This window comes from Pelophylax lessonae, assembly GCF_965119305.1.
Source record: "Pelophylax lessonae genome assembly, chromosome: 10".
In the NCBI taxonomy this organism is placed as follows: domain Eukaryota; kingdom Metazoa; phylum Chordata; class Amphibia; order Anura; family Ranidae; genus Pelophylax; species Pelophylax lessonae.
This window is the reverse complement of record NC_138777.1, coordinates 183299037-183323937: the sequence shown is the minus strand read 5'-3', so window position 1 is coordinate 183323937 and position 24901 is coordinate 183299037. Positions and strand designations below refer to the sequence as shown.

Sequence of the window (24901 nt, the reverse complement as noted above, 5' to 3'; positions counted from 1 at the left end):
TCAACTCCAATAAGACTTTTGTCGCAATTGTATATGCTATATTATTTTTTCTTAATTTGATATTTCTTTCCCCACGGAAGTGGAGTTTCCCCTTTAAGGAACTCTTTATGTTGTTGTCTGCAACTTTAATACTTCCCTAGTAGTACTCTCCACATTCACTTCATGGTCACATGTAGGCTTATTCTTCACCAATAGAGTGGTTACATGGATAGAAGACTTTTTTACCTCTATATATTCTGTGAGATCCTTTACAGGGATGATGGATCCATTTGTACTAGTAAGTCTCAGACCTCCTACAGAGCCAGTAATTTCAAATGTGTTGCTTGAGGAAAAAGGGTTCACTGAAAAGCTCACCATCTGAAATATAAAATGAAGGTTATAGTAACAGTCATGGTTCTGAAATCATGCAGTTGTTATTTTACCTTACAGATTCACTAGATGGCAACCTGTTCAATCAGATCAGCTAACTTCTGCCTGAAATGTTATCCTGATTCTGTAGAAATCAGCATTGGTCATCACAAGTGAGTGCTTATACTGGCTGGCACTGCCACAGCAAGAGGGCAATATGTGTGCATGCCTCCTGCTCTGTAGATACCAGCACCTATGCACCTGGCCATTGATATAAGACTCTCCACTGACACAGACACAGCAGAATTATATTTTCTGGCAACGCTGATACAGCAACAATATTTCCTTTCAGTGACACCACCAATGCTGGGGCATTTTTCCCTCCAGTGACACTTTTTTTACTTGTAGTAATGCCACTACTTATACCCTCATACTGATGCTGGGGGATTTCTTCTTTCGCCACTGTTAGCCCCATAATTTACTGCAGGACAGTTTGTGCACAGCTACTAAACTCTTCAGTTTTTCTGCAGCATGCCACAACCATTGGCACTATTACAGTGCATGCTGTAAGCATTACATACGTTCTACTGTGAAGTGCCACAAGCCCTGGTCTGCCCAGTGGAGAGGAGGGCATTGTCTGGCATCTTTGCCTGGTGCCAGTGGCTGAGCCAGAGGGTTAGCTGGGGTGGCAATTGACACCCCAGAAAAAGTCCCTGCCACCCCTGTTGCCACCCCGATCCTGGACAGGTGCATGGCTGGCAGCGGAGGAATCACAGGCAGTGGTGGGATCAGCCGGTTCGCAGAACCGGCTGATCCCTCTAAGCTGGCGGCCAGGGTCAGGGAGCAGCAGAGCAGTGCGTCCCGAGGCTGAGCCCGCCCATTCTGTGACAATAGCGAATGAAAATTCGCTATTGTCACATGGATCCTCCTCCGGCCAATCAGGGAGCGGGTCCTCCCGCTTCCTGATTGGCCGAATGGCAAGCGCCGTGCCATTGGTCGAGGAGGCGCCGGCGGGAGGACTGAGAAGATGCAGGGAGCCGCGGACCGATGAGAAGCTGCTGTGATGACCGTCCGTCCGTGAGGTAAGTAAGCCGGTCTCACTGGGGGGGACGGACGCTGGCACTCTGCAATGATTGCGGGCAAATGCTGTGGCTGTGGTACTCTGCAATAATCATTGGGGGCAAGGCTGTGGCACTCTGCAATAATCATTGGGGGCAAGGCTGTGGCACTCTGCAATAATCATTGGGGGCAAGGCTGTGGCACTCTGCAATAATCATTGGGGGCAAGGCTGTGGCACTCTGCAATAATCATTGGGGGCAAGGCTGTGGCACTCTCCAATAATCATTGGGGGCATTGCTGTGGCACTCTGCAATAATCATTGGGGGCATTGCTGTGGCACTCTGCAATAATCATTGGGGGCATTACTGTGGCACTCTCCAATAATCATTGGGGGCAATGCTGTGGCACTCTGCAATAATCATTGGGGGCAAGGCTGTGGCACTCTGCAATAATCATTGGGGGCAAGGCTGTGGCACTCTGCAATAATCATTGGGGGCAAGGCTGTGGCACTCTGCAATAATCATTGGGGGCAAGGCTGTGGCACTCTGCAATAATCATTGGGGGCAAGGCTGTGGCACTCTGCAATAATCATTGGGGGCAAGGCTGTGGCACTCTCCAATAATCATTGGGGGCAAGGCTGTGGCACTCTGCAATAATCATTGGGGGCAAGGCTGTGGCACTCTCCAATAATCATTGGGGGCAAGGCTGTGGCACTCTGCAATAATCATTGGGGGCAAGGCTGTGGCACTCTCCAATAATTATTGGGGGCATTACTGTGGCACTCTCCAATAATCATTGGGGGCATTGCTGTGGCACTCTGCAATAATCATTGGGGGCAAGGCTGTGGCACTCTGCAATAATAATTGGGGGCATTGCTGTCTCACTCTGCAATAATCATTGGGGGCAAGGCTGTGGCACTCTGCAATAATAATTGGGGGCATTACTGTGGCACTCTGCAATAATAATTGGGGGCATTACTGTGGCACTCTGCAATAATCATTGGGGGCATTGCTGTGGCACTCTGCAATAATCATTGGGGGCAAGGCTGTGGCACTCTGCAATAATCATTGGGGGCATTGCTGTGGCACTCTGCAATAATCATTGGGGGCAATGCTGTGGCACTCTGCAATAATCATTGGGGGCAAGGCTGTGGCACTCTGCAATAATCATTGGGGGCAAGGCTGTGGCACTCTGCAATAATCATTGGGGGCAAGGCTGTGGCACTCTGCAATAATCATTGGGGGCAAGGCTGTGGCACTCTGCAATAATCATTGGGGGCATTGCTGTGGCACTCTGCAATAATCATTGGGGCCAAGGCTGTGGCACTCTGCAATAATCATTGGGGGCAAGGCTGTGGCACTCTGCAATAATCATTGGGGGCAAGGCTGTGGCACTCTGCAATAATCATTGGGGGCAAGGCTGTGGCACTCTGCAATAATCATTGGGGGCATTGCTGTGGCACTCTGCAATAATCATTGGGGGCAAGGCTGTGGCACTCTGCAATAATCATTGGGGGCATTGCTGTGGCACTCTGCAATAATCATTGGGGGCATTGCTGTGGCACTCTGCAATAATCATTGGGGGCAAACCTGTATCCTGTCTGTATGCTCTGATCACCACCACCTGTATCCTGTCTTTACTAGTAATGGCAGCGATCAGCGATTATTAGAGGGACTGCGACATTGCGGTGGACGAATCTGACACTAAATTACACTTTGTATATTGAACCCCCAAAATAATACCTAGCCACCCCTTTGCCACCCCTGTTTTAAAAGTCTAGCTCCGCCACTGCCTGGTGCACTGGACAACCTTGTCCTGCTATACTACTGCATACTGCTATATGTTTGCAACCTCTTAATCCTATGTCCTATGTTATATGTATAATACATTATTGGTGATATCTGTTAACAATTGTGCAACTATATCATTGACTTTATACTTGCCCGAAGATCCACTGCTTCATCTCTGTCTAGGGGAACATTCATAGAAGTGATGGAGGGGAGTTTAAATGCTGCTGTGTTGACATTGTGGACATTCACAGAGGCACTTCCCACCTGGTCTGACTGTAGCCTGCCACACAAAGGTTGTAGATACAATATCACTGTTAAGGCACAACTCCAGAAATACAGCTAATCGTAGAGCCCAGAGTGGGTGAAACATGTCAGAGGAGCATGACCGATGGACTGGGATCTGAGCTGAAGCCAGTTTTTCATTAATCTTACATTGGAGGTGAAAACAGTGTGCAGCGGTATCTGCACGCTATAGTTCTCCAAGATGTCTGGAACAACCTACCTGTCGAGTTCCTTCAAAAACACAGTACCTAGAAGAATTGAAGTTGTTTTGAAGGCAACGAGTGGTCATTCCAAATATTGGTGTGATTTGGATTTCTTTTCTGTTCATTAGTAAACAACTAACTCTACTATTTCTGAAAGCATTTGTAATTGACAGCATTTTTTCACACCTTGATCTATATCTTGGAATTGTCCAATCAATTAATAAGCAATTATACTGACCATGCGAATGGAAGGCACTGGAGAGTTTATCATCCATTGGGAGCGGGAACACTTGCACCTGATTCGGTGGTTTGAAACTAGCTCTTGGAATATGAAGGATATCATTACATTTTAAAAGAGTCTTCACCAAACCTTCTCACTAAAGCCCCGTACACACGTACCGATCGTCGGCCGAACGATCGGCCGTTTTTTGTCCAGGGCTGTCGTGTCCGCTGAAAAGTGCAAAAGACTGCACACAAATTTTGTCGGCCAACAACAGACGACTGCAGAAGTGATGTCATGTGATGGTTAACTTTCCGTGTGTTTTTTCTTTTCTGAGCATGCCCAGTCTTGCAAATCTGCTGATTGTCGGCCGAATTCTGTACTGACTGGCGAACAATCGGCCGTTCTGGTGTTGGCCTACAAAAATTTTAATGCCTACACGACAGATTCTTTTCGGCCGAAAGTGCGCTGTCGGCTGTTGGAAGCATCATACTAACAAGCCTACAATCGGCCGATCGGTCGTCGGCCGAATATTTACGGCCGACGATCGGTACGTGTGTACGGGGCTTTAGATTAACACTGGGTGTTTATGTTTATTGACTTTTTGTTTTTTTCACAGCTATATATTTTTGTTTGAACTTCATGGACTATTATTGCATTTTATTGGAATATTAGTGACCTTCGGTTTTGGTGTTCACAGCGCTACCTTTAGAGTATTGCTCTGTTACTTTTATTGTATTTTTTCACACCTGCCTAAAAATTTTGCACAATATTGTATATATATATATATATATATATATATATATATATATATATATATACTGTATATATATATACACAGTGCATTCGGAAAGTATTCAAGTATTCACAGCGCTTTACTTCTCCACATTTTGTTATGTTACAGCTTTATTCCAAGATCGAGTCGGCATCCTCCCAGTTTGGATTATAAGTTATCCTGTGTCTAACGGCTTTTTTTTTTTGCTGCATGGTCTCCAGCTTTCTGGTGCCCTCATTGTGTGTATCTTTTGCGGAGCGCATTTGCCGGCATCTGACTTCCCCTCTAAGTCTGTGCGGGTCACCTCTGGCCCATGAGCGCGTTTCCTTCTTTTTACCCCGGCTGTCACCGGTTCTATCCCTTGTCAAGACCCCTCAGGAGATCCAGGGGCTGAGCCATCCATCCATTCGACCTGGCAGTGAAGTGCACCTTACCATCTACATGAGTTATTGAACGCTCCTGTACCACTGATGGCTAGCGGCAGCTGTCCCTGGTTTTGTTTACATTCATCTGTCAGCGGGGAACCTCACTGACAAATGAATAAGTCATCAGTTGTTGAGGATGCGGCGGCCCTGCTCCTTAACGACAGATAATTGCTGCATTCTTTTGTGTATATTTCAGTTGTCAGAGAGGGAATCCATTCAGTGCAAACAAAAATGCTTTTTTACATTTTTTTTTTCTTTGCACCTGATTGGGTATTCTTTACAAGGTGAAGCTTTACCTCATTTACATTTACTAAGAAAAAATAGTGCAACTGCACTTGAAAAAAGTGCACAGTCTATTTCAACCCCTATATGTCTACTGTTTTTTAGATAGTTATTAAATATTTTTAAATATTTTATTTTTTCGAATCCCAACCATGATACTACCTGCCTGCAGTATGAATGTTCTCCCTGTGACTGTGTGGGGGTCTGTCAGCAGTCCGTCCCCCTCCTCCTTCCTCTGCTTTCTGGCCAGTAACCGAGCTCAGCACGCTTTGCTCATGCGCAGTAGGGACCTGGCCGCGAAGGACAGGTAAGTGTCCTAATATTAAAAGTCAGCAACTACAGTATGGGTAGCTTCTGACTTTTAATTTTTTGAGGGGGAGGCCGGAACACCGCTTTAAGTATTTCTTCTACAAAAATAGTTATAGTTAAAATATAGTATAGTAACATATAGTTATATATAGTATAGTAACTATACTATATATAAAGTATAGTTAAAATATGAATTTTGAGGTATTAATAGACTCACCTGTTTATATACATGGTAGCGGATGGAGCCACCAGTACTGTAGGCTCATTGTTGGGAAGTTTTCCTATAAGTAAAGCACTCTGAAGGTTTTCCACTGCACTCAGTAAGGTCTGTGAGACTGCACTCTGCATGGAAAGCGCTTATTGTTAGGTTGCACATCTTAAACAATAGGCAAAATCATTTTCTATCTGTAGAGATTTGAGTTGATCTAAAAACTGTTCTAATACAAAATGTTAAAGTCTATAAATTTCGCTTGCATGCTGCTGAAATTTTACTTGTCATCCAGGACAATGAGGTCAATTCACTAAAGGATTCCACATGCAATATAAAGGTCACCTCACTAATTTTTTGGAAATATTGCATGAGATACAGTAATAGGAGAGTCAATTCATTAGAGTAAAAAATCGAATGTGAAGTAAATACCGCAAAAAGAAAAAAAAGAGATAACTCACTAAATAAAAAATACATTTATTTATCACCTGGCAGTAGGCAGTCAGTATTTTAGCAATGTATGAAATAACAATGAGAGGAACTCTGCACCAGCCAGTGACTCCCCAATAGCAGTTTTATTGCTACAGGGCGGCAGCTGTGCGCAGGATCACCTATATATATATGTTATTCTGCATTTCCACCTGCAGATCTACAGACTTCATATCCTCTGGCACCCGCCGATCATCGGTAAACAACACAGAATGGGGATCTGCCTATGTAAACAAGGCAGATTGCTGTTCTGACAAGGGAGAAGGGATGGATTCTGTGTTCCTGTAAATCAGGGACTAGAATCCATCTCTTGCCCTAGTAAAAGCAGCACATACATGACACAAACACTGGCTAGGCACACAGGTAACCCTTTAATCGCCCTAGATGTTTAACCTCTTCCCAGCCAGTGTCATTAGTACAGTGACAGTGTATATTTTTGACACTGATCACTGTATTAGTGCCACTGGTTCAAAAGTGTCAGTTAGTATTCGATTGTCACTGCAATATCACAGTACCTCTATAAGTTACTGATCGCCGTCATTACTAGTATAAAAAAAAAAAATCCATAAATATGTCTCATTGTTTATAGATGCTATAACGTTCACATAAACCAAAAAATATCCGCTTATTGGGATTTTATTTTACTAAAAACATGTAGCAGAACACATATGGGCTTAAATTTATGAAGAAATTCGATTTTTCTGCTAGGGAAGCTGAGGATCAGGTAAGAAAAGTGCTTTTACTCTGCCTTAGACTAAACAAGCAGCTAACCCTTCAACAGACAACCAGAAGAGACAGCGCTATCTGGACGTTGGTATTGTCGTGGCACTTCTCAAATTATGAACAGGCCGATTGATAAGATAAACAGTTTATTGTAACAACCAGAAAGGTAGCAGTGAACAAAAGTCAATTAAAAATAAATTAGATTGCTGATACAGTACCGGGCTGGCCTGATCCGGTGGGGATCGGTAGATGGCTGCTGGGTCCACTGGATGAAGCAAAACAGGCCACTGTGGATCGAGATGTTACTCAGAAAAACCGTGGACAAACTTGAGCCAGACTGGGCCCACCGGCGCTCCCGCGTGACGTCACCACTACTCAACGCCACGTCGGAAGTGTCGTACCCAGAAGCAGGAAGAACCAGCCTGGAGCGCATGGAGGAAACGTTGCTGTGATGAGGAGACCACCTACGTAGGGGTATCTCGCGGTTGGAGACTAAATGGATATATCTCCTAAAAAGTCTTAGGCCATCAGGCTTAAATGTCGAACTTGACATCAATTCTTTTATCAACAATAGCTGATTTTGATTCATTTAGTGTTATGTACTTACTGGTATTTTATATATTTATGATATATTTATATATTTTTATATTTTTATTCATGATTTTTCACATTATGTCTTTTATATTCTTATAGCGGGTTGGTTCACCAAGGTTTTTTTATCTTAATGCTTTCCTTGTATTAAGATAAAAAGCCTTCTGTGTGCAGCAGCCCCAATCAGTCTCCCTAATACTTACCTGAGCCCATCTAGATCCAGCAATGTTGCAGGCAAGTCTTGTCTGCCTTGGACTCCCCTACTCATTGGCTGAGACAGCATTGCTGCGCCATTGGCTCTAACTGCTGTCAATCAAAGTCAATCAGCCAATTAGGAGAGAAAGGGTTCGGGGAGGAGCCCGGCCACAGCTCCGTGTTTGAATGGACACAGAGAGCTGTAGCTTGGCTTGGGTGCCCCAATAGCAGGCTGCTTGCTGTGGGGGCACTGAACAGGAGGGAGGGACCAGAAGAGCCGAAGAGGAACCCGAGGCTGCTCTGTGCAAAACCACTGCACAGAGGTAAGTATAACATGTTTGTTATGTTTAACTGAAAACAAACTAGACGTTACAATCACTTTAAAGTTGTCAGAAATGGTCCTGGACTACACAATAATTAGCGGCGCACTGAGAGGCTGACTGTAAGGTATCTGGGTGGATCCCAACATTATTGTCAGGATACATGCAGAGTCTGGAGCGGCTCTGTTGAAATCAGCCGACAATGAGCTAAAGACCGCTGTTGGCCAATTCTTGGTCAAAGGAGAACTAAAGTAAGTGCTCTCTGTGACCCAAAAGAGAAGCAGGGCCAAGAAGCTTTTCCAGCAGATCAACAGGTATTTTCTGTACTTGTAGGGTCTTTAACCACTTGAGTTCTAGTAGATTTCTTCATGACAAGGCCATCTTTTGCTATTCAGCACTGCACTACTTTAACTAGTAAATGGGTGGGCATGCAACACTGTGCCCAAACAAAATTTATATTATTTTTTTTAACAAATAGAGCTTTCTTTTGGTGGTATTTGATCACCACTGGGTTTTTTATTTTTTCGCAGAAAAAAGACAGAATAATGTGGAAAAAAGGTATATTTTTTACATTCTGCTATAAAACATAAATAATTAATTAAAAAAAAAATCAAATTTCTTCATATATTTTGGCCAAAATGTATTCTGCTACATGTTTTTGAAAAATCCCAATAATTGTACATTGATTGGCTTGCGTGAAAGTTATAGCATCTACAAACTATAGTATATACAGTATACTTGAATCTCATATTTTTTTATACTACTAATGGCGGTGATCAGTGACTTATAATGAGAGTAACTGAGAGGGCAATCTGACACCAACTGATGCTGGAGGGAACCAGCTAACTGTAACTGACATCCCCAATGACATTAATACAGTGATTGCTGATAATATTATATACTGTCACTGTACCAATAACACTTTCTAGGAAGGGGTTAACATCTAGACAGTTTAAGGGGTTAAATGTGTGCCTAACAATGTGTAATGTGTGCAAAGTGTGCTGCTTTTACTACTAGATCTCTCCCTCTGTACAGAGCTCTGTGTTGTTTATCAACACAGAGCGCTGGGCTGTGATTGTACACAGCTGATCAGCAGGTTCTGGCCGTGAATCATTGGCCAGGACCTGCTGTGAGACTCCCATTGTGTACAATCAGTGCCGGTGCCGGGCTGGGGGCAAGCATGCGTGCGCCCTAAACCCAGAAGTGAGCAGTATGCTTTAATGTGTCAGTCATAGGGTTGCGATGGGCACAGAGACAGAACACTTTCCAATGATGCCCAATAATACACAGAAAACATATTATTTTGGGTGTCTCGTTTAGAAAATCAGCCACCCTCAGATTCAGAAACAGCACTTGAACAGAACATATTCAAAGATCTAAACAAATTTGATATTAGAAACTGTGAAAAAGTTTTTGTTCAGACTAAGATTCTTAAACTTCGCTCTGGGAATATTGCACCATGGACCAGGGTCAGGTAATTTTCCAGCACAGATTTGGCACAAGGCACATAACTGGCAAAACCTTTGTTGTAGTCTGTGATAAGTGTTATTGCCACTAGAATCTCTATGATAGTGTTTATTATCACTGTGATAATACTGTATAATAATTATTACCATAATATACATTTAGCTTGAGATATAGAATTAGAGATAATGAATAGGTTGAGTTGAAGGTTTCAATTTAGGAGTTAAACTGGGATTATGGTTTAAAGCTGAACTCTAGGCAAATAGAAGAGACACAAATGACTGCAGTTCTATAATCATGAAAACATAATTAACCTTTTGCCGCCAGGGCCTTCCAACCCTTTAAGAAGGGGTTTAGGATGCCGGGAGGTGGGGTGGGGTTTATGATCATGTGCAAAGCAAACAGCTTGTTATTGGGGGCACTGGTCAAGGGGGAGGAGCCAGGAGTTCCAGCGGGGAACCCGAGAAGAAGGGGATCAAGGCTGCTCTGTGCAAATCCATTGTAAAGAACAGGTAAGTATAACATTCTTGTTTTTTTTCTCTAAAAAAAGCTAATAAAAAAAATAATAATCAAGCAGCGCAACTAAAGTGTACAAAAATAGAACATTATACATAAAATATTACATTTGAGGCATAACTTGACTTTATGCATGTGAAACTACAATAGAAAAAAAATGTGCAACTCCAAAAAGAAATTATGTGCATGAATAAACAAACTCAATATTTACTATAATGCAAGTTTTGACCATTATTTAATGGTCATTTATTTCCGGTAGCCCCCAGCTGTCACACATGGATGGCTGCTCTTCTACCTTAGGTCTTTGAATGGCCATGACTTTTTTCTGCTGAGACTCCTACACTGAGAAACTATAAAGACTTTTTCCTCCATGAACTGATATTTACTCCAGCTGTCTCTGGGGACTTTTTATACCTTAATTTCAGACTATATATGTTCAGCCTATCCCTGAGTTTGTTTATTAATGTGTTTAATAATTTGTGTTTTTTGGGGGTTTCCCATTATGTTTCTATTGTAGGTTCACATGCATAAGTCAAGTTATGCCTCACAGTTATTATTTTATGTATAATGTTCTATTATGTTACACTTTAGTAGGGCTGCACGTTTTTGTTCCTACACTGATATACTTTATACCCAGGTATTGTGCTAGCTGCTCCATTTTTTTTTTGTTATACAGGCCATAACGCGGAAAGACCTCATTAAAAAAAAAAAAAACCCTGAACCTTTCATATACTTTATATTGGTTTAAGATGGACCAATTTTTTTCCCCTCATTCGTACCCTATATGCTGTTACTTTTTGGTCCTTTCACACGGGCTTTCCACCCATTAGACTCAGTTTTGCTCAACGGGGATCGATCTGCCGATCCCCGCTGAACAGGCAGATGACAGGTCCATCTCCGCTCATTGTGCAGGGATGAACCTGTCAGAGTCCCGCTCTCCTCTATGGGAGCCCATAGGGGTGCATGGAGCATCCGATCAGGTCCGCCTGAAAAACTGACAGGGACCCGATTGGAAAGCCTGTGTGAAAGGGGCCTTATGCCCCATACACACGTGCAGATTATCTGCAGACTTTTGTCTGCAGACATACCAAAACCATATAATATGAGGTCAAACCTAAACAATTTCAATTTGTATGCAATCCGGCAGGCCCTTGCACTACATAGAAAAGGTAAGTCTGCAGACAAAAGTCTGCAGATAATCTGCACGTGTGTACGGGGCATAAGGGAAGAAATATTTAATACTGGATAAAGGTTCAACCACAACTAAGCTTCTTTATTACCAAGCAAGAGATCAGCTGCTGCTGGCCAGAGTCAATTACTATAATTAGAGCCACTTACTGGTAAATTAGGAGCACAAGAGTAAAGCCCCGTACACACGTACCGATCGTCGTCATACAAACGTTCGTCTTTTCTCCCCGGGATGTCGATGTCTGTTGAAAAGTGCAAAGACAGCACAAGAATTTTGTCCGCAGACTTCAGCTGACTGCAGAAGTGATGTCATGTAATGGTTAACTTTCCCTGTGTTTTTTATTTTCTGAGCATGCCCAGTCTTGCAAATCTGCGGTCTGTCGGCTGATTTCTGTACTGACTGGCGAACAATCGTCCGTTCTGGTGTCCGCATACAAAAATTTTCATGTTTGCAAGAAAGACTCTTGTCCGCAGAATGTGCGCAGACAGCTGTCGGAGGCACCATACTAACACGCGTACAATCGGCAGATCTTTCGTCCGCCGACGTTTGTATGACGACGATCCGTACGTGTGTACGGGGCTTAAGGCTCCTTTCACACAGTAATGCCCCATACACACGTGCAGATTTTCTGCAGACTTTTGTCTGCAGACTTACCTTTTCTATGTAGTGCAAGGGCCTGCCGGATTGCATACAAATTGAAAGTGTTTAGGTTTGACCTCATATTATATGGTTTTGGTAAGTCTGCAGACAAAAGTCTGCAGATAATCTGCACGTGTGTATGGGGCATTAGTCCATCAAACGGACTCCGCTTTTCTCAGCGGGGGATCGGAGAATGACAGCTGTTCTCCGCACTGTGTGCGGAGACACAGCTGTCACAGCCCCATAGATCTCTATGGGGGAATCGGATGAGAACGGACCGTCGGTCCGTTGTCTTTTCCGATCCCATCCGATCCGCTGGACAGATGGAAAATAGGGTTTCCATCCGTCCAGATTTGACGGATCGGATCGGGTGTCAGCGGACATGTCTCCACTGCCATCCGATGCCCCATAGAGATGCATGGGGGGACCGTTCAGATCCGCCAAAAAAACGGACAGGAGGATCTGAACGGTCCGCCTGTGTGAAATGGGCCTAAAAACGGCAAGCAGACGTATTGCCATAAAGGAGAGATCACTGTTCTATAACTAAAGCAATATGTAGGGCTGTAAGGCCTGATACATGGAAAACTCTAATTAAATATTCATTTAGTTGAATGTTTTCTAAATAGCTCTAGTAGATCACTAACTGACCATATTTGCTGCATGGAGCTGCTCTACAATTTAAGTCGAATTAATCTTTCATAAGAATCCTCAGCCAACTTGAATTCATCTAAATACCCATCTGAGACGTACCTTGCTTATGGGGTCACTGTCATTTTTTGCAGTAGCTTCCAGCACATTACTCATAGCACTAAACAGATATGTTGCTGTTGTTTCCATTGCATGGTCTTGTTCATCGCTTATTGTTAATAGGGATTGGCTGACATCCCTCAGTACAGACATGGCTTCCACCTTCATAAAAGATTACATACACCAATAAATACACTTTGACGTGTGAGCATGCATTCAGATTTTATATAAAATATGTACCTAACACTCCAGTTTTCATTTGCTAACCCACAATTTTTTTTTTTTTTTTTAACCTGCCCTGGTAACATAAAAGAAGCAGTCTCATTGCTATGGACAGACAGCAGTTTTTTTAAGACACTCCTAAACATCCAGTGTGAGAAGTAAAAATGAGTTAAAACTGTTGTAACATTTTTGTAACGTTAACATTTGCAAGCAGTGTAAAAAATACTGGTGTGAGTACACATGATTATGGGTAATTCTAACCTGAGCTGAGGAAGACAGTTCTTCACTTTTCACTGTAATGTCTTTCAGCACCTCGGACATCTCCAGAGCTGTGTGTAGTGACGTGACATTAACAGTAGAGAGCGCCGTTAACATGACTTCTCGCAGCTGATAGGAAACAAGAAAACATTTATTTTATGGACCATTGTTTGGGCGAGCCTACCAGATAAACCCTAATATATTTAATAAACTATATTACATTATATTATTTAGAAAAAAAAATCCTATCTTAGTTACATAGTTAGTGAGATTGAAAAAAAAATCTAGTTCAACCAAATAAAAAAAAAAAATCAAATACAATCCCATATACACAATCCTATACCCGCAGTTGATCCAAAGGAAGGTGAAAAACCCAAGCAAAGCATGATCCAATTTGCTACAGCAGGGGAAAAAATTATTTCCTGATCCCCCGAGAGGCAATCAGACATTCCCTGGATCAACTATACCTATAAATGTTAGTACCCAGTTATATCATGTGCATTCTGGAAAGAATCCAGGCCTTTTTTAAAGAAATCTACTGAGCCGGCCTGAAACAGCTCTTGAGGGAGTCTTTTCCACATTTTCACAGCTCTTACTGTGAAGAAACCTTTCCGTATTTGGAGATGAAATCTCTTTTCCTCCAGACGTAAAGAGTGCCCCCTCGTCCTCTGTGATTACCTTAAAGTGAATAACTCAACACCAAGTTCACTATATGGTTCACTTATGTATTTGTACATGTTGTTCATATCCCCCCTTAATCTCCTATTCAATACTTATCTATCCCACATAGTTACATAGTTCGTCTGGCTGAAAAAAGACACAAGTCCATCTAGATTAACCAATAGAGGAAAAAAACATTTTAAAATTATATATATATATATATATATATATATATATATATATATATATATACACACACACACACACATACATACATATACACATATATAAAATCCTATGTATAGATAATTCTATACCCACAGTTAATCCAGAGGAAGGCAAAAAAATAAAACATGGTCCAATTTGCTCCATCAGGGGAAAAAATTCCTTCCTGATCCCCCAAGAGGCAATCGGATATTCCCTGGATCAACTTTACCTATAAATATTAGTATCCAGTTATATTATGTGTATCTAGGAAAGAATCCGGGGCCTTTCTTAAAACAATCTACTGAGCTGACCAAAACCAGCTCCTGAGGGAGTCTATTCCACTATTTCCCAGCTCTTACTGTGAAGAAGCCTTTTCGTATTTGGGGATAATATCTCTTTTCCTCCAGACGTAAAGAGTGAACCCTTGTCCTCTGTGATGACCTCAAAGTGACAAACTCAACACTAAATTCACTATATGGACCCCTTATGTATACCCTTTATAAACAATAAATGACCATTGAACTAGTTCCCTTAGTTATTGAATACATAAACATAGATGTGGAGTTATAATGAGAGAAAATTGATCAAACCTCTTTTTTGTTGTCCTTGTTTAGTGATCTATTGCCATTGTCCCCATGGACTTCCTGATTCAAGACAGAAGATACCGATTTATACAGTTGGATTAGTGATCGACTTTCACTCCCATCCTTTAAAATGTTAGCTGACCTATCAGCAAGCAACAATGTTAGACTCTCAGAGTCACTGTCTTTATATGTAACCTGTGAAAAGAAAAAAGAAAAACTGGTAGATATAGGAAAAATAAAGCAAATGTACTGTAAGTCCATTCCTTCAACAGCATTTTACGAATTCTGATAATGATGCTATATATGTACAGTATATACCGAAGGCGAGCCGGGATAGTATCCGTCAGGCGCAGGCAGGGGCCTGCACAGAGGTGGGTGGAGTAATGGAGGTGCAGGCATCAGAGCAGAGTAGAGGGCTGACAGTTAGGAGGGGTAGAAGGGAACAAGGCAAGGAGGCCGGTCCTGGGCTGGAGCACCCCAATAGATACGCCCCGTTGTGTGATGTTGGGGAAACCAGTCAGGGACCAGCATTGCTGGAGCAGAGCGATGCCCCTAGCTGCCAGGGGAAGAACTCCTCCAGTGAGGCCGGGAGAAAGGGAAAGGAAAGACAGGTGCTGGTGGTAGGGGACTCAATTATTAGAAGGACAGACAGTGCAATCTGTCACAAAGACCGTGAGTGCCTAACAGTCTGTTGTTTTTGAATTTAGGCAAAATATTGGACCTGATTCGCACCTGAACATGGTGAATAGACTCCAGGCATGAACCCGCAGCCGGACACGTTTGAACCCAGCCTTACTGTCGTTTTTCATGTAAAACATTTTTTCTCCAAAAGGAAAAAAAAAAGCGGTTTGCTTTAACTTCTTGTGTAACTGAGGTGTGAGCGGTAGTTTGGCTTTAATTTGTTAGCGTATTCAAATCTGCTAGTACATCTAACACTCCCCCCCCCCCCAGACTTGCTGCTATTCAATGGTGCCCCAGTGCTAGGCATTTTAATACAGGAGGTGTGTTACTGGCCAGATCACCAGGAAAAAAACAAGGTGAAAAGCCAAAAAATTAAAATTATTGCAGCCACCAGATCTAATAATTGGAAAGCTACAATATTTAATATTTTTGATTTTGGGTTTAATAGCACTTTAATTCATAGATTGTAAATTAACCACCCACCTTAACATTGACGGTGGTGCTGATAAAACCACCAAAGTTGTTGCTGACAGTAACAGTGATATTTAGAACAAAGTCATTTTCTTCTTCTCCGAGTGGTAAATAAACAGAAGGGAGTTCTCCATTTGGGCCACAGTACAGCTGTGATTCTACAACAAAATAGGAAAGAAAAATCTGTGACATTTTGTGTGTGTGTGTCTGAGTTTTTCTAACAAAATTCAAAATAAAAGTCAGAGCCAGTACTGGAAATCAGTTTTATCCAATGCACTTCTTGCAGCAGTATAAACCTATAGGGTGGGTGCTAAGGTACCAAATAGATGGATGGTGCCATCACACAGTCCAAATCAAAAATGCAGACCATTACCAGCACACCATGTATAACAAACAATAGTCACAAAGAAATATCCAACATTTCGGGCAGGGGAGGACTGGGCCAGGGGGCAGGGGGGCAATTGCCCCCTGGGCCACTCTGATGCTCCGTAAAAGGGCTGCACTGCTTCTGCCACAGACATGCCTAAAGGATTCCTGGTGAAGAGAAGTAAAAAATCCCCACTGCTGATCTACTGAGTGTGGGATAAAGACAAGGCCAGTTCCATGCCCCACTGGAGAGACTCCTTGCCCAGGCAGCCCCGACCAAGCTGTCCCAGCTCCTCCCAACTGTCCCCTGCTGACCAGGTCGGGAACCTGGATTCGGCCGGTGAGTAGAGAGTACCTGGAGTGGAGCTTCAGCCTGGAATGGGGGTCAGGAGGAGGCTGGGAAGAGGTAGAGTGGGAGCGGGGCAGAGTCCCTTCACCATGGGCCTCCGGTTTGTACTTGCCCCCTGGGCCAAAAGTTGGCAGTCAGCCCCTGATTTTGAGACATTGAGGACCCCTTCTTCAGGGAACAGTGACATCTGCATTTGTTTCATTTCATTACGATTTTTGGATGAAAACCTCATTTTCGGAGATTCAAATGTGTATATATATATATATATAATGAACATTGAAATGAATGTCAACGACAAAATGTATGCCAAAATTAACAAATGCATTTAATTTGTTTCATATAGATGATGTCACATGATGCGATAGTAGCTGGGTCCCATGGGGAAATTCATTTGATTTTCAAATTTGTTTGATAATTTGGATTCAGATAACAAATTTCGTTCCAATTGTTAATTTGGATGCTCATGATGCCAGTCGATATTGTCCAATCCGGTCATCCCATTTCTCTTTGTGGGTTGGACTAGCATCTGAAAATATCAAATATTTTCGACTTGAATCCATCTGATTTGATAATAAATGGAATATATAACAATCTTTTAGAAAAAGTGCAAAATTTTTCCAATCCAACCGGACCAATGAATATATGAAACAAGTGCCAAAGATACGAACAAACCGGGTAAACATAACCAATACGACAAAATAAATTCTTCAATGAACAGATGCATCTGAAACCAAACAAAAATTTCCTGCATGCACATGTCTAATCCCCAAAATGTTGCATATTACTTTGTGACAATATGTCTCATCACTTAGGCCAAGTACTGGATCCCTCTCACCACTTAACTGACAGGAGAATATTATTAATATTATTATTATACAGGATTTATATAGAGCCAACAGTTTGCGCATCACTTTACAATGTAGAGGAGGGGAAGTACAATTACAATACAGTGTAATACAGAAAAAAATAGGAGGGCCCTGCTAGTGGAGCTTACAATCTACCCTGCTCCCCTATTCTCATGGGACCTATGGTGGCCAAATGAGTCCAGGGCTGGTGCTACCTATAGGCAAGGTAGGCGCTGGCCTAGAGTGAATATCAGTAGGGGGGCGGCCTCCTTCCTCCCCCTGCCTTACTCCATTGATGACAGCGTAGCAGGATATGTAGCAGTGTGAACATTTATCCTGCACAGCCAGGGATGGGTGGGCAAGCCGACACGCATAAGAGTATGGCCACAATGAGAGCGAGAGTGAGTGGAGCTGTCAAATCAAAGCTCTCATGTCAGAGATGGGCGGGGCAAATATGCAGGGCCCCGCCCCTTTGTCCCGTGCATAGACAAAACAGCCAGCCTTTATACATTGGTGGGCAGGGAAGAAGGTGGCAGGGGAAAGGACCAACTACTGCATGTGCACCCAAAGCGGTGTAAATTTCAGGTTGATTATAATTCAGGTTGATAATACACAGCTGTGGGGGAACATGCAGTAGTTGGTCCTGCCATCTTCTTCCCCACCCAACAATGAATAAATGCCAGCTGTTTTGTCTATGCACAGGACAAGGGGGCGGAGCCTCACATATCGGCCCTACCTTTTCCTGACTTCAGAGCTTCAATTTGACAGCTCCACTCACTCTCGCTCTCATTGCAGCTGTATGCCCTGCCAGCTTGCCCACCAATCCCTGACTGTGCTGGATGAATGTTTGCACTCAGCTGCTCTCATTTATTATCCATGTGATGCCCCATTCTTGCCTCGGCTCCTGTATGCTGCTAATCAAGATTTTGGAAGATAAGTGTGCTATGTTTAATTAAATGCCAAGAGTAAATATGATAAACGCTATATAGGTTCTGGCTGATAAGTATTGACAGGGATGAGTTAGAAATTAAAATGAGCTGCTTTTTGTGTCTGCTATGTTTAATTAATTGGTGTCTTTGCAACTAATTCCTGAACTCTGCACTCTGTACAACGCATTCCAGAACTTTGCACCCTGTGCAATGCAATCCTGAACCTTGCACTCTATACAACGCATTCCTAAAGCTTGCACCCTGTGCGAAACACACTCCTGAACTTTGCACCCTGTACAACGCACTCCTGAACCTTGCACTCTGTACAACACATTCCTGAACCTTGCACTCTGCACAACCCATTCTGGAACCTTGCATCCTGTACGAAATGCACTCCTGAACCTTGCACCCAGTACAACGCACTCTTTTACCTTGCACTCTGTACAACACATTTCTGAACCTTGCACTTTATACAACGCATTCCTGAACCTTGCACCCTGTACAATGCGTTCCTGAACCCTGCACTCTATACAACGCATTCCTGAACCTTGCATCCTGTACGAAACACACTCCAGAACATTGCACCCAGTACAAGGCACTCCTGAACCTTGCACTCTGTAGAACGCATTCCTGAACCTTGCACTCTATACAACGCACTCCTGAACCTTGCACTCTGTAGAACGCATTCCTGAACCTTGCACCCTGTAGAACACATTCCTGATCCTTGCACTCTATACAATGCATTCCTGAACCTTGCACCCTGTAGAACACATTCCTAAACCTTGCACCCTGTACAACCATTCCTAAACCTTGCACCCTGTAAAATGCATTCCTGAACCCTGCACTCTGTATCTGTATAACGCATTCCTGAACCTTGCACCCTGTACAATGCATTCCTGAGCCTTGCACTCTGTACAACGCATTCCCGAACCTTGTACCCTGTACAATGCATTCCTGCTCCCCGAACCCTGCACACTGTACAATTCATTCCTGAACCCTGAAACTTGCACCCTGTACAATGCATTCCTGAACCTTGCACCCTGTACAATGCATTCCTGAACCTTGCACTCTGTATGAAATCCCTCACTATACAACCTATGGTATTTTTATTTTAAGTTTTTGAGCAGTCATTAAAAATGTGGGGTATACATGGGCAAGGCAAAGGGGGTGGAGTCAGGGGCAGAGCCAAGGGGGTGGCATAATGAGGTTTTGCCTAGGGCAGTGGTCTCCAAACTGTGGCCCAGGGGCAAGATGCGGCCCTTTGCTTGCCTTTATCCGGCCCTTTGGATACTTTTCCTCCATTAATGGGGCACTATTCTTCCCACTGATACGAAGAATGGGGCACTGTTTTTCCCACTGATACCAATGATGGGCACTAATCCTCCCATTGATACCAGGAATGGGGCACCATTCCTCCCACTGATACCAAGAATGGGGCACTATTCCTCCCACTGATACCAATAATGGGGCGCTATGCCTCCCACTGATTCCAAGAATAGGTCATTGTTTTCTCCCACTAATGCCATGGCATATTGTAATCACACTGGCCACAGTCCGGCCCCTCTAAAGTCTGAAGGACAGTAAACTGGCGCTTTGCTTAGAAAGTTTGGAGACCCCTGGCCTAGGGTGTCAAAAATCCTTGCACCAGCCCTGAATGGGTCTATATTGTAGTAATTCATCTCCCAATCATCAATACATCTGCCATTGTAAGCACTAATTTAGAATTACATCCCTGTGGTTACAAACCTACATTTGATATGATCCTTACCTCTCCTGTTGCTGAAGGGTTTGCATTTTATAATGATGTTACACTGAGGAAGTGCAGATGTCATGCATTTTTTTAAAATTCAATCATTCTTAATGTAAATCCACAGAGCTCAATGTGCCAGTCTAACCTGACTTATCTTAAAATAGATGGATCTCAATCACCAGTCAATTGAATGCTATAGATTATTGTACGTCTGGACTTCTGACCCACATCCTGACCTTCTCTGTGACTTCTGTTAACCTAATGTTGTGTATGTGGCTGTGTACAAAAGGTCACAGCTCAAAAATGGAGAACTCTATTTAGAATTCTCTTTCTTCCATGTGACATTTAAAGAAACATCATGCTTACTAAGCAGTTTTTTTCAAAGCTCTCCCTGGAATCCTAATTTTGCTGATATAAAGGAGATTTGCAATTTGTTTAGGTGGCAAGCATACTCATGACTGCGATCAAGCAAACTATTCAATGCATCTAGTTCAGAGTCATAATTTTCCAGGCTCTTTTTATTTATTATTGTAGCATAATAATGAAATGTGCTTTGTATTAGTCTTTTTGAAGTATTAAAGATGCATTGATGTATTAATAATTGATTAATCACTACATAATGTGGTCCTCTATGCTGATATCACTAAAGGTACACATGCCATTTTTATTGCCCTTTTTATTTTTAGAGCAGCATTTCTCAACCTTTTTCCCCCATGAGGAGCCCTAAGATCACTTTTTAGGTCTCAGAGAAAACTTCTAAAATCAATCCATCAAGAGTAAATAGCAAAAAATGCCCCTTACAGTGGTGGTCTGAATGCCACCCTTGAATCAAAAGAGGAAAAAATCAGCATAAGGTGTAACATCAACCAGAGGTCCTCCTTTATTGAAAACATGCATAACAGGTTTAAAACAGCCAATGGGTTTCGTCCATCAGGCCTTGACTAAGGCCTGACAGCCGAAAGACGTTGGCTAGTTTAGAGCTGGTATGCATGATTTTTCAATAAAGGAAGACCGCTAATTGATGTTACTCCAATTGACAACTTTTTTCTCTTGAGATCCATGCTACACAGAGGCAGCCTGAAAGTCTGAGCACCAGATGGAGCTGGAAATTTAAGAAGGTAGAAGTGCTAATACACCTGTTCCCATAGAATGCCACCCTTACAGACAGCAAAATAGTAATTGGTGTCATGCTGCTGGCTTTGCCAAGTGGTGTTGGTCCTACAGCTATGCAGTCATCATCAAAAATTATGTCAATCAACCACAGCTCAAGGAATCCTTAGCAATCTTTGGAGGAAGCCCAGTTGATGAGGAAGGCTGTTGTAGAGCTTTGGAGTGCAACCTGTAGGTTTCCTATGCTTCATCAGTGAGGCCAACTATAGCATCATTGTAAGCCATTCTTTGTAAATGGCAAAGTGCGTAGAAGGAGCAGAGAGACCACATCAGCACTGCTGCCAGCCATAGCAACTCACTGTAGACCGCAGTCTTTTTTCAAAAAAGGCAAAGAGTAAAAATCTGAAGGGAAAAGAACAACCCAGGTAACACTCCAACGTTCAAAAATGAAAGTTCCTGGCCTGACTTAGAGAGTCAATGCTTGCTTCAGATATTAGAGTAAGTAAACAAGGCAATTATTCCCACCCCTAGTATAATTTCTTCCCTTCTTTCATTAGGGTTGATTTATTAAAGGCAAAGAACATGTTCACTTTGCAAGGGAAGCTGCACTTTGCTTGGCAGAGCTTGTCGAATGAGGTTAAGCTCAGCTGTCTTCCATCATCCAATCACGTGTAAGCAACAATTCTGTTTGTTTTATTTTCCTTGAATGTGTTTTGGTATTCTTTTTCAAAGTGAAATTTCACCACATTTGCTAAACTCTGGGGGAAATTTACTTGCAAAGTAAAACTTTCCTTGGAAAGTAAACAGCTTATTTGCCTTTAGCAAATCAACTCACTTGTCTCCACAGCTGTGTGATCTGTGAAGCCTAGAGGAAATAGTAATCTGCAGCACAGAACATGAGAGATGGTACAAAAGAAGTTATAGGATAGTGCTGGGAAGGAGGCATTGAGTGGTGTCAGGGTGTTTGCTATGGACTATGGGGACTGGACATGACAATTGCAAAGACTTGTGTTTGTATGGTGTGCATTTAGTATGCAAGTGTGTCTGTGGGTTTTGTGTTTAACTAATCTTATCCCAATTTAAACAGGGAAGTAGCACGATATTCAGGGTACACTGAAGACTGTTTGCATTTGTGATTTGGCTATTATAAATATTATTTCTGCAGATACACAAAGCCAGGGATTTTTTTCAGCTGGAACTTGGTGGAACTTAGTTCCACCACCTCTGGCTCAGGCCCTCTGCTCCCTGCTCACCACTATCACTTGTAAACAAAGAAGTCTGGCTTCTGTGTTTACAAGTGACAGCTTGTCTCCCAACGGCTCCCACAGAGCTGATATCCTGAGTGGCTCCCACTGAGTGCAGGATGAGGACAAGGGAGATGCCGGTGCCTAGGGATGATCTCCCTGTAAGTGGGAGATGCAGAGACATCAGGAAGATGGTGGAACTTTAAAGAAAGGAGAAGATGGGGGCAGTAGAAAGGAGGTTGCAAGCAGAGGTCAGAGCTGAAAAGGGGTGAAAGTGAGATGTGGATAGGAGATGGTAGAGGTACGCAGCTTTAGAAGAAGGCTTATTTCTGCACTCTGTATGTAGTGCACCCTCGAACTCTGCACTATGTATGTAGTGCATTCCCAAACTCTGCATATAGTGCACCCCTGAACTCTATGTGCAGTGCACCCCTGAACTCTGCACTATGTACGTAGCGCACCCCCAAACTCTGTGCACTCCTGAATTCTGCGCCCTGTGTGTAACCCCCCCCCCCCCAGCTCTGCACTCTGTACATAGTGCACTCCTGGTATTTGTTGCCCCATTTAAGACCCTTTCATTGTTGGTAAAATGTGACCACACCCACTATTTGTTTCGGTTTGGAGGGTGTGTGTGTGTGGTGGGGGGGGGGGGGGTTTTGGGGGGGGCGTAGTCGAGTTTCTGCACCTATTTTCTGAGAAAAAAAAACCTGCGCAAAGCTTATGTCAAACTAATGTTTAGGGACCAGAAAAAGCATTTTCTGGATAGTGTATGTAGCACCACCCCCGCAGGAGCTGCTGATTATGTTATTGGGTCTACACCCTGCCTAACAACCCTATAGAACTGGCTCGATCCCTCCTCAGGCACAACTGACCCAGAATAGGACTGGACTATCAAATGGATACACAGGTTGGAATACAATACTTCAATATGCAACAGTGACTTATTACCTTCTTGGTGGTACAATAGAACAGCACACAGGATTGTAATTAACCAAAGCTTAATTTACTGTATATCAAATTGAACAAGGGAGATACAATAAAATACAGTTCCTTAAAATGGGTCACTTAAATCAGCTTTAAAAGATAAAAGAAATACCCCACACTACTCCCTCATTGATGCTAGACACAGTACCAGATAAGTAGGCCTATCTGAGTCCCTCCCCCAAAGTCCTCTTCCTTCTTCTTCTTCTTGAGTCTTCGCTAGCAAGAGTATTGAATAGAGCTCATTTGTAATCCAAATTAGGAATGAAGATCAAGAGAGAGAAAAAGAACAGTGGACTGTTGATTGTCACTGCAGGGTGTCTGTGTAGCTGAGCGGTAACTTCCGTGAGTGAGGTAGGCCTCTGGCGGCTCCTTTAAAGTTATTATTGATTGTCTAAGAGTGTCCTGAAGTGATATTCTAATCTACCCCGGGGTATATCACCTTCTATTGCGCTATCGCTATATGTAAGTAAAGCCACTTCCTTGATCAGACAAAGTCAGTCTTTTTGGGCAAGTGCCCTCTCACCACAGGAGTTTCCCTTGCGCGCGCTCCACTGCGATCTCAGTCCTTTGGCTCGATATCAGCCTCGCGTGGTCTTTCTGGTGGATGGCTCCGGTCTCTGCGAACAGCGGTAAGGGGCTCCGGGAATGTGTCTCGTGCTTGAGATGGGACGGTTCAACGTCGTCACTCCAGGCTTAGAGGCTTTGGCCTAATATCCAGCATCAGTCCTCAGCTCCAGCTTCTTAGTTCCTCGGAGTCCAGCGCAGAAGGGCCGAGCTTGGCTCCTCCCTTCCTTTAAATAACTTCCCCCAGAAAGCTGTGCGGTGCAGCCGTGCACCCTGGATCTTACAATGCACACTGGGAGATGTAGTCTTTTCATCAGGCCAAAAAGGAAGTCACAGCCCGGGAAATTCCATGCAGCTACCACTAGAGGGAGCCTAATTCCTTCTCACATATCAACAGTATCTTTAGGCATATTTAACCCCGCTACATGTAGAATATGAGGGCAAAAATGTGTCTTTTTGAGAATTATTTGGGGAAATGGTTGGGGGACATTCATATCTTTTGCTAGATTATTTTACCTCTGAAAAGTACCCCTCCATACTATCTTAAGTTTGAGCGTGCAGATCAGCCAAGTCCTTTATCTGTTAAAATCATGCTACCTGCCCTCAATGCAGCATTTTGTACCTATCAGAGTACTGACAGCTAAATGTCCTACTTGACAGGTAACACCATAGCTGCCAAGGCACTCAGTAAACTAACAACATTGGGGCAAAAGTAAGGTAACTAGGAGAGCAAACCACAATTTTTCTGTAGGGCCCTGAGATTTATATTTACGTCATTGCAGACAAAGCTGCAGTCACATAAGTTCCCACAGATAAAGGGATATGAAGTCTAACGTTACATATGATGCAATGCATACACACAGCAGAAACATATTTAGTAAAATAATTTCTTATGTCATTATG

General features: G+C 43.0%; 1 protein-coding gene across 1 annotated transcript in view; it reads right to left on the bottom strand.

The window, feature by feature from the left end:
- Positions 1–24901, bottom strand: part of LOC309566016 (polycystin-1-like protein 2) — a gene marked incomplete at its 5' end in the record, with an annotated part of 162574 nt that overhangs the window by 73797 nt on the left and 63876 nt on the right. Inside the window, 7 exons of the mRNA XM_082271035.1 lie at positions 226–357; positions 3351–3477; positions 5911–6035; positions 12778–12936; positions 13258–13383; positions 14712–14900; positions 15870–16015. Of these exons, the coding sequence (XP_082127161.1) occupies positions 226–357; positions 3351–3477; positions 5911–6035; positions 12778–12936; positions 13258–13383; positions 14712–14900; positions 15870–16015 (1004 nt within the window). The remainder of the gene's footprint in view (positions 1–225; positions 358–3350; positions 3478–5910; positions 6036–12777; positions 12937–13257; positions 13384–14711; positions 14901–15869; positions 16016–24901) is intronic.